Genomic DNA, 10,487 nt, shown 5'->3' on the forward strand with positions numbered 1-10,487 from the left:
GAGCCTTCCGGGTGACCGATGAGCGCTTTGTCCAGAAGGCAGCCAGGGAGGTAATTGAGTTACCGGGGCTTGACTCTGAAAGTATGAATCCAGCAATTCCATCTTTGTTAGCAGGGGTGCTCCACGTGCTGTGCTGGACACGGGCCAGGGGTCAGCGCAGAGCTGTCCATGCACAGTCCATAGAGCCGGTGCCCACAAGTGGGCTCCTTCATGTTCCATAAAGACATCGGCCTCCGCTTCTCATAACACCAGTTCATTTAGAAGCGTGCTGCTGCTATTCTTATGTTCACATGCTAATTAGGTTTAGTCCTTGGCATCATTCTTTCTCCTCCTTTTTCTTAGCTCCAGAAAAAAAGAATAAATGGATAACTGCCTCCTGGGCCTCCTAAACTCATGCAAGGGCAGAGTTACGTGCAGGGAACTCAAGCTGCTTACAAGTAAACCTCCCTCCAAGTTCATTAACATGCATGCGTTGCTGTCAACAGATAGGACAGCAAGCACGGGAAGTCGAACAGTAGTACAGCAGATCGCTAGCAGAACCCAGCTTCTGAAATGCGATCGCGGTGCAAGGGAAGTTGGAGGGCAAAATCTGCCCCTTGCGTTCAGCCAGGTTGGCTCTGAGGGGCTATCACTGAGCAGGCGGTAGCAGTAAGGAAAGCACTGCCCGTTCCTCCCCAGGAACGGGCTACACATTGGAATATCAACATGTTCTGTCCTTGAGTTAAGCAGGAAAATGCTTTGAAATGGTTCTTGTTGGCTTATTGAAAACTGGGGGCATTTTTTTTCACCCTTTGCAGAGTCTGCGTTGTGGAACCACTGGGGTGGTGACTTTTATCCGAGGAAACATGCTGCATGTGGCTTGGCTTGGGGACTCCCAGGTTATGCTCGTGAGGAGAGGCCAAGCTGTGGAACTGATGAAACCCCACAAACCAGATCGAGAGGTGAGAATGGCCTGTTTTAAATACACTTGGGCAGTGTTTACCACTGAAGCTGACAGGTATCAGCTTTATGTGGGATACTGGAACACTGAGCATCGCCTTGCCGACGACTCTTGGAGCGGCAGCGTATGTTCCAGTTATCCTGGTACGTTTGGAAGTTGGTATGATGTGTATGCAAATCCTTTGTTCTCCTCTGGTGGGGCCTGCAGCCTCCACCATGCTGTGCTTGTGAAAACACCGAATATTTGCTGAGGCGTTCAGAGTGTGACGGCAGTGTGAAGCGCTCTGTCCAAACAGCTTTTGTGTTGTCTTGCTGTTCAGGATGAGAAGAAGCGCATTGAGGCACTTGGTGGCTGCGTGGTCTGGTTTGGAGCCTGGAGGGTGAATGGGAGCCTGTCAGTCTCCAGAGCTATTGGTAAGAATGGGCTTTAATTCCTTTTTCAGAGTTGCTTTTCCTTTTAATTAAAACTTTAATTTTCTAGTGATCAAAATTTGAAATACAGCTGAAGATAGAACTGTGAGCAATGACGTCTATTTTTTCCTCTACAGTTTGAGAGAAAAATTTCCAAATAATTTTCTTAACTTGGGGTAAGAGTCATTGGCTCCATGCTGTGTTAATAAAAGGGCTTCCAGATGTTGTGGCTGCAAACCTACGGTCTTGTGAATCTTTGTGTCATTTTTCCACAGGGGATGCTGAGCACAAGCCATATATCTGTGGGGATGCAGACTCTGCCTCCACTGTACTGGATGGCTCTGAAGACTACCTCATTTTAGCCTGCGATGGCTTCTATGACACAGTCAATCCCGATGAGGCAGTCAAAGTGGTGGCTGACCATCTAAAGGAGAATAACGGCGACAGCAGCATGGTAGCACATAAATTAGTGGCATCTGCTCGGGATGCTGGTTCCAGCGACAACATTACTGTCATTGTGGTATTTCTCAGGGACATGAACGCAGTAGTTAATGTTAGCGAGGAGTCAGACTGGACAGAGAACTCTTTTCAAGGTGGGCAAGATGACAGCGGGGAAGACAAGGAAAACCATGGAGACTGCAAACGACCATGGCCCCAGCACCAGTGCTCAGCACCTGCAGACCTAGGGTATGATGGACGAGTGGATTCCTTCACCGACAGAACTAGCTTAAGCATAGGGTCCAGCGTTAACCTGTTTGATGATCAAGGCTATCTAGACCTGACAAAACCAGAAACTAGTACACCTCAGAGTGCCAAATGTCTGTCACCAATTCAAGCATTTAGTCCTGGCATACCAAAGAGTGCGAATTTGATCAACAGCTTAACAGTGAAGAACAAATCACCAGAGCACACCACATCATCAATCTGTGGACAGAGCAATCCCAGGGAGTACAACGCTCCTCTTAGTTTGGCTGCTGCAGGGCAGAGCATCTGCAGGGTGAAGGGTTTATCCCCCATCTTCTGTGGGCTGGAAGATGAACTGTTCAAATCCTTGGGAAAACGAGCTGCGTTCTTTCACTTCCGGCTCTGTAACGGGAAGAGGCGACAAGGAGCCAGGCTCAAACCAAAGTTTCACACGCCGCTCTTGGCTCGTGAGCCTTCCCATATAGAAGGATCGAGTCTGTCCTTACCCGTCCGGGGCCGCAGTTGCATGAGGTTGTCGGTAAGACACTCCCCGTGGTGGAGGCTGGCTAGTCGTAGCGCTTACAGTGAGAGCATGTTTTTGATGCGAAGACAAAGTAATTGTATACCAGATTCATCCCTTCATCAATGCTGTCAAATGTAACCAGCTCCCCCATGTTCCCCCATCAGACTCCCAAAATAGACATTCCCAAAATAAAACTGGCATCATCAGAAAGTGAAAAAAGGTGGGCATTTCAGAACTGTACTCCAGTCCCCTGCAAAGCTCAAACCACGTGTAAATAGATTTAGGAATTAACAAATGTAGTTGTTTCAATCTCAATAAAGTTCACTGGTGGTGCCACCCTGAGCAATGTCACAGCCACTCGACCACCCACACCCGCAAGTATCTAGCCACATCCACCAGTGAAAGCCGAACAGCTGGCTCGTGTGCATAGACACCGTTAGGGAACAACACAGAAAGTTGAACCTGCCTGAGGTACGTCTGTGGAGCAATATGTAAAGAAAAGAGTCTTTCAGAGTTGGGGGGAAGTTTCCGTAGAAGTCAAGGTGTGTGGGGTTTTTTTCTGTTCTGCTTTCTGTTTATTTCAGGCGAGCATTAAGATGAATTAGAAAATTACATCCACTTTTGCAGGTAAAAGACTAAAAGCCATATGGGGTTTTACCAGGTCACTTAGGAATGGACAAACTAAGCTCCTGCTACTCTGTTCTCAGACTCTAACTGAGGTACAGACTCATTTACCTATTTTTCGCATGTAACATAAAACATGGATTGTGAAGAAAACTGTTTTTTGTAGTTTTAAAAAAAATTATTTCCTAGGGCTAGAGGTGCAGCATAGGGAAGTTCATATCTTTCTGGTGCTTTTAGTGGCATTTTTCTTGTTTGTCAGTTTAGGAAACTGTTCTCAATTAATTTTAATCGAACACAATTGTGCTTAATGCTTTAAGCCAACCTTTTTCCACCGTAACTTCATCTCAGGTCTTAAAAGAAACCAATCTGTGGAGATGTTCAGTACAACACTACTGTCACTCAACCAGTCGCACCAGAGAACTGCTTGCGAGAGATCATGAGCAATCTGATGAGCGGTTTGGCTTCAGTAATGACTTCTAGGTGGCACAGGCATAACTTAATATAAAGTTGCAGCATGACGGATGGTAGGATGCTGTCTCTACAAGGAGCAGTATTGCTGCAGTTTGGCGTTTTCCTGCATGTTTAAGAATGGGTGCCGGGCTGCCGGAGCAATCCAAAGCGAACGGAAGTGCCGTGGATGCAGATGAGCGGGGGCTGCGCTTGGGCTTTAGTGGCCAGGGTAAAATTCACTAGACAAGCCAGAGCTCTGCTTCGTTTAAACCCGGGTTCAGAAAGGAACGTGAGGACCGTCAGCGGCCCGTCTTTCCTGAAGCAGAGCGTTACCTATCAAACTGGGAAACGAACAGTACTCACCAGCTCTTCCCTACTCTCCAGGTGATGTTAAACCCTGAGGGGAGCGGTTAATTGGGACGTGAGTAAGCAGAGGATTCCCATCACCTCCACTAAATACACATCCCGTTACTATTCTTTGTTACAGTAAGACATTTGGAGGAGTATGAATAAAGTTAAGTCTTCATAGGCGTTTATTGTACAATTCATATCATTTTAGCAGTAACAATTTAATAACAGTATTAGTATTTAGCTAGAATTTGCAAAGTATTTTAATATTAAGTAGTCAGGAGATTATTCAACAGGACAAGATGGCGAGGTTTGAATTCTGCCAATTTCCGCCGCTTCTGTCTTTGATGCACTATTTTAAAAGCAATCCGATGAATAGCAAAAGGCTTTATGAGCAACCAGGAGTTGGGAGTGTGGCTTTAGGTTCCTTTGATCTTTTTCAGACTTTTTTTTAATCTTATGGGATCATTGGCTCTTATCTGTCATCTTACTAAGCCTTAGCTGTTGTCAGTGTTCTCTTTAGCTGCAGCATATGTTCCAAGTCAGATTTACTGAGGAAATTTGAGAAACCGTGAACAGTAAAATATGCAACTCTGGGGCATCTCTGCGGTGCCTTTGTTTTAAATGATGCACAGTAATAATGACGCATTGAAAGTCCATCTTATAGCTGACTGTCGTGCTTCGGAGAGAAAGGGGTGCAAGTGCAATTCTTTGTGTGAGTCAATGAGAATGAAAAACTTGTGGATGATAAACTTCTTCCCAGTCTGCAGGAGCGGTCGAAGAGCACTGGACTGCATGTGTGCTGTTTTGGGAAGCATCAAGCTTTTTAGGTGTATTAGGATTCATAAGTGATAATTCTGCGACTCATACCATTTATCTTGCTAGGAGAAAAAATTCTACCATTGTAGTTCCAGTGTGGTCAGGTAAAAACATTGTATAGATAGCAAGTGCTCATTTCTTCACTAAATGCGTATTTATAGAGTAGATAGGAACCATTTGTAAGGTAAGTCCTTTAAAGTCCTATAATATTAAAAGTAGTGGTTATTGGTCTGATATATGCTGCTCTTGATTCTACACACTAGACAAAAAAGCAGTGCTTCGTGAAATGCAGTGTTTTCTCTTAACGCCACTGGTGATGATAGGAAGTAGTTCTCTTCAGTTCAAAATCCTGTGCCCTTATTTGCTGCTTGCGAACGTAAGCAATAACCCCTCTCTAACGGTATCTAAGTGTTCTATATCTCATACTTTGATTGTCTATCTGGTGACCATGTAAAAATATTAGGCTAATATAAAAGTATCTAATTGTATTTATTAACTGTTGATACTGAGATTCAGTCTGTGACCTGTGTTTTGTATTTTTATTGTGTATCTTAGTGGTGGTGAAATTTGTATAACGAATCTTTCCAATAAAGAGCTGAAGTATCCCTTTTCTGCGTTAACACAACCCGCATCGGTTTCAGTTGACGTGTTAACTGTGTTTGCAGAACTAGGAGGTAGGTAGTGAAAACATTTTTTTTTAATTTAATTTTCAAATCGTCTTGGTTTTGAGAAACGGGCTCCAGGCTGTTTGTCTGAAGCTGCTCAAAACTTGCTCGTAAGCTCTTCACTGTGAGTACTAGCGGGATTCATGCAATCCCCACGCTGGTAGTTTCCTGTGTACACTTTTTAAATGTGCAACTCTGAGGAATGTCTGCGTTGCAGAGAGCAGTATAGCACCAGACCAGGGAGCTGTTAACCCATTTTGATTTGCACTAAAGGTGGGTGGAAACGCATGTATATAACTTTTCTTTACCTAGAAGTGCCATCAATTGTCCTTGCAAGTTAAAACCATTCAGTATTTGATTTAGATTGCATTGTACCACTGAAGGACAATGTCAAAGCAGACTTTAACTTATGCCACATTTATAGTGGTACATCGTCATAGAAACTCTGCTCTGTTTTTGGAACACTGTGTGTCAGTGAGAAATGCGTTGTCCTATGGGCAGATAAGATGAGGCATAACAAGTTCTGTGTTTATAGACAGGCTACTGTAGTTCAGCTCCACTCACTAAACTCCTCACTAAATCCTCCCACCCCTGGCAGTGTTCTGCGGGGAAGAAAAAATGAGAAAGATTGGTCTAAATTAGGGGCTGTTTTAGCACAATGTATTCACTCGGCACTAGTCACATAAACAAAGCCATCGAAGGGGATACCGCAGCTTTGTTCATGCCTGTAATTTAGGGCAATCTTTCTTTTAATTCATCTCCTCTTTGCAACAGGAACAAAACTCTCTACCCTAGTATCATGTGCAATAAGTAATAATGAAGCATTAAGACAACCTCTGACTTAAATGTTCATATCCTTTTCCTGTCCTTGCAAATCAGGCGATCACACTATACTTGCCAGCATTAAAGCTAAAGAAAAAATAAATCCCACCTCTTAGGGCCTAGTACAACTATTGTATGTCACAACTGCATTTTGTCAGGTTTATTCTCTCCTTCGCTCTCGAAGACATCTTGGAACAAGAACCGGGGAAGTTGGCTGAGATCACCCCCAGTACTTGTGTCAGTAGCCCGGCCTGGTGGCAGTTGCTACACTGGGTGCTCCTGTTGACCTTTCTGTATTATCTTGTTCATCAAATTAACATGTTCTTTATGAAGTGAATAAATTAAAGCTAACCATTTAACAGTGTTGGGACTTTCCATTTGCAATCTTCTTCTGCAGTTCACATATGAGTTTAGTTATAACCATGTATTAGTCATCCATATTTTATTTATGAAAGCTGTTTATACAGGAAAAACTGTTGAAGTTTTACCAATATCTTAATAAAACAGTAATTTAAACCACACTTCAGATGATAGTCTGTTTATTTAAGAGCTAACAAAGACAGCAATCAACCTTTGAATTAAGTGTCTTTACTGTGGTGAAAGCAGATTTCCTTTGTGTGATGTGTAATGGAAAGCAACGCCGGCCTGTCCAATAGGGTGCAGTTACCCAGGGCCCAGCAGAGCCCCGCAGCCAGAAAGGGAAGGCACAGTGTAAGTTCATTAAATAAGTCTCCCAAGCCTCTTTGCCCCCATCCTGTTTAAAAAACAGCTGCAAGTTTGTTCTTGCTAAGGTGAGCAAAGCATGGTGGTACCAGCTCCTTTCTTGTCCCTCCAAAGGTTGGACATGAACTCCAGAACAGATCATGTGGCTCATCAAAATAATTTCCTTCAGCTTGGGCCTCTTAGAGTAAAGCATCTGTGAGTGTTGAAGAGGCAGAGCTCTGTCATTACTGCTAATTGAGCTGTGCACAATAATCAACACGCAGCCCTGTACAAGAGTAAACACACCACACTATCGCAGCCTGCAGCTGGGCCCAGGCCCCCACCGCACCCAGCAGCGGCTCAGTGCTGCACCTCCTCCCTTGGGACAAGACACCCACAACCAAGGCTGGGTACAAACTGTGGATCTTCCTCCATTGCTACTTGAAGAGGGGAGAGTTAAACATGCGGTCTGGCTTCTATTAATGCAGCTTTAAAAATCCCACGTGGATTTAAGCACTTTTCATTGAATAATTCGGGGGAAAAAAGTTCTTCTATAAGCAGTCAGGCATTACTAAAGAGCAAGTCCAGCATAGTAGCAGTGTGCTACTTACCCTGACAGCCCTTCTCTACCATTTTACTTACTTATTTACACACAAGCATCTAAAACTTCACATCAACTTTCAACATTCATTTTATTAACAAAGTGCAAACAGTTTCAAACTAGGAGTTGTACAGCACTTGCACTGTGGAACACTCATACAGAAATGAACATCAGTAGAGCCAGCTGAGACAAGGACAACTATCAGTTACAGTTATTCATGCTTTATCCCTAACCAGTTATTCAGCTTTCATCATAGCTTCACAAAGTAGTTTAGCAGCTCAAAATGCAGCGTGCAGTGGCAAAGAGTTTGGCAACGTGTTCAGCTGGTCCACACCACAGACCGAGGACAACTTCTGTGCCAGCTACTTCACCCCAACTCTCAATCCATCGCACCTGCGGGATTCAGCAGTCCTACCAACCAGTTCAGACCGTTTAAAATGAGGACATTCAGACATTTGGGGTTATTCCAATGACAAAATAGGACACACATCCTCAAACAGGGCTCCAGCACCTTGTGGTCATTTTTTCAGAGCATCTGAAGCTGGCAGAGCCAGCAGGATCAAAAGGTCATTCTGCCCAGTAACAGGTTTAAGACGACTGCAGAAGAACCACATAAGGGTGTTGGACAGAATGGAGTGCGCACACAGCCATAAACAACAGCCTCGGACTAAGCTCCAGTGAATAAACGCACCTCTTCCCAGGGACACGAGCCAGCGACCCGTTGGCTTATCTGCTCCAAAGAAAGTCAGCTTTCATTGAAAACCTCGTCATTCTGCCCAGTAACAGGTTTAAGACGACTGCAGAAGAACCACATAAGGGTGTTGGACAGAATGGAGTGCGCACACAGCCATAAACAACAGCCTCGGACTAAGCTCCAGTGAATAAACGCACCTCTTCCCAGGGACACGAGCCAGCGACCCGTTGGCTTATCTGCTCCAAAGAAAGTCAGCTTTCATTGAAAACCTCGTACTGGGACAGCTTTAAGGCTTCAAGCAAATACAACCTTAAGAGTCAAAATTTTTGCCAGGTACTTTTCTACTGACGATTACACAAGCGTGCAAAACTCTCAGCCAGCCCTCCCTCAGCACCGTGTCATTTCTAAAGACTGCCTTGGAGAGGCTCCTGGGGAGGCAGGGGAGCCACGCAGGAGCAGCCTGGGGCTCACCCGTCCGCTGTTGGGTTCCTGGTGGCAGACTGCAGCACATTAGACTGCACAAACACCCACCTGTCTCCTCCCAGTAAGATCAACATTGCCTCTAATCGCTGTAGCTCAAGGAGCAGCATGGGGAAGCTGCATCCCCAGGGCTCCTGCCACCTCACAGGTTAGCTAAGGCAAGCAGTTACAATTACCTGGTGCTGTCTTCTCCAGTAACAAAGCTGAGATCATCAGAACTGACTTGATCACCCTCCGGGAACATCGAGCACCGCTCTGAGGCTGAAACAAACCAAACAAAAACCCAGTAACCTTTACCAGATGAGCAAGGGGAACGCAGCAAGTTAACGTTCTATCATCTGCAAGGGACCCTGTGTTGTACTTCACCCCTAATATACCGGGACACGACATGCTCCACACAGTTAAGACTGCCATGGGGTTTTAAATTTGAGGTATCCAAGTCAAGCAGAGACATGAGTGATGTTTTGATTCTTCTGATGAGTTGTGAGGTTTTAGTGCCTGCTACAGACACACAGCAAAGCAGCAAACTCCAATTAGTGAGCCGAGTCATTAGGCCATGCTGCTAATGCCACATGGGATCCTTATTCAAGCCAAAAGTCAACTTCACCTAGCGTCAGCTGTCACCTTACAGCTTTTAATTTGATCAGAAGGTTAAAGCTTTTCAAAGAAATATGAGATGAGTTTTTGAAACTACACAGAAGTGCTGAAAGCGCATTCCTGTCAATTAAGATGCAAATCCATGTCTGAGGCAGTGGTTACTCCCCAAAATTAGCCTACTTACAGTGCCAATCCTGGTACACAGGGAGTTCCAATTCAGAAGAACTAGAGCTATGGGTTTTCCAACACTCCCCCAGGAGATTCACCTAAACAGACTTCTCAAGGCTAGAAAGAGTTCCCCTCTCCTGTCTTGATCTGTTTTTAATTAGGATCCCAAGAGAGGAGTTCCCAATCTTACTGGCACTTGCTGCAGCTTTAATACCTCTACAGCATCATCAGTGATCTCTGCTTTTGCAGCGTTCTGTACTACCAGAGCACTGAGGCAGACGCGCGGGAGCATTCAGGAAAGTGGGCTCACACAGTCAGTTCTACCTTCGCCTGAGGTCTGGACAGAGAAGGCATGGTTAAACCCCTCCGAGGTAGAGGTGGCGTCCTCCTGCTCTTCGTTTTCTGTGTCACATTCAATGTCACTGTCACTGCTCATTCCTGGTAGGAGATGAAGGACATGCTTCTGACATACCCCAGCTGCAAAAACAACCCAAAAAGACCCACAAGGCAAAAACGATGGCAGTAAGACCTACGTAGCTGCAGCATTCAACTTTTTCACACGGAAGAGTTACCCATATCAAATACAAAGAGCTGGCAGGAAAACAAGAGAGAAGGAGCACGATCAGAGCTAAATGTATTTACCAAAGCACTAAGGAATTTGACAGAACAACAGGTACCGGCTTTGAGAACAGCCTCATTTCGCTGTGTGGCTCAGCTCAAGAGGAGCGGTTCCAACATGCCACCAGCGGAGCGCGGACTTGGGTGTCCACAGCTCCCTCCTGCTTGAGCTGCACCACCCTGCCAGCTGCTCAGTCTACCTCTACAACAAGGACAGAAAATAAAGGTTGCTTTTTTTTAACAGTTAAGAAGTAGTATGACCCGTTGAGCAGATGTACCTACCAGACCCTTCAAGCAGCAATACTCTTATTCAAGTCTCTCACACAAAACCCATGCTTTCCC

At 45.0% G+C, this 10,487-nt stretch overlaps 2 protein-coding genes across 2 annotated transcripts in view; one reads left to right on the top strand and one right to left on the bottom strand.

Annotated features, from left to right (window-relative positions):
* The window catches only part of PPM1E (protein phosphatase, Mg2+/Mn2+ dependent, 1E), a gene marked incomplete at its 5' end in the record, with an annotated part of 9,846 nt that extends 6,684 nt beyond the window's left edge, over positions 1–3,162 (top strand). The window contains 5 exons of the mRNA XM_010287753.1: positions 4–50; positions 798–941; positions 1,260–1,353; positions 1,626–2,572; positions 3,142–3,162. Of these exons, the coding sequence (XP_010286055.1) occupies positions 4–50; positions 798–941; positions 1,260–1,353; positions 1,626–2,572; positions 3,142–3,162 (1,253 nt within the window). The remainder of the gene's footprint in view (positions 1–3; positions 51–797; positions 942–1,259; positions 1,354–1,625; positions 2,573–3,141) is intronic.
* A 5,772-nt stretch (positions 3,163–8,934) lies between these two features.
* The window catches only part of TRIM37 (tripartite motif containing 37), a 27,936-nt gene continuing 26,383 nt past the window's right edge, over positions 8,935–10,487 (bottom strand). Inside the window, exons 22-23 of the mRNA XM_010287752.1 lie at positions 9,852–10,004; positions 8,935–9,023 (exon numbers count right to left, since the gene is read on the bottom strand). Of these exons, the coding sequence (XP_010286054.1) occupies positions 8,935–9,023; positions 9,852–10,004 (242 nt within the window). The remainder of the gene's footprint in view (positions 9,024–9,851; positions 10,005–10,487) is intronic.

Source organism: Phaethon lepturus, unplaced genomic scaffold (assembly GCF_000687285.1).
Source record: "Phaethon lepturus isolate BGI_N335 unplaced genomic scaffold, ASM68728v1 scaffold21665, whole genome shotgun sequence".
Lineage (NCBI taxonomy): Eukaryota > Metazoa > Chordata > Aves > Phaethontiformes > Phaethontidae > Phaethon > Phaethon lepturus.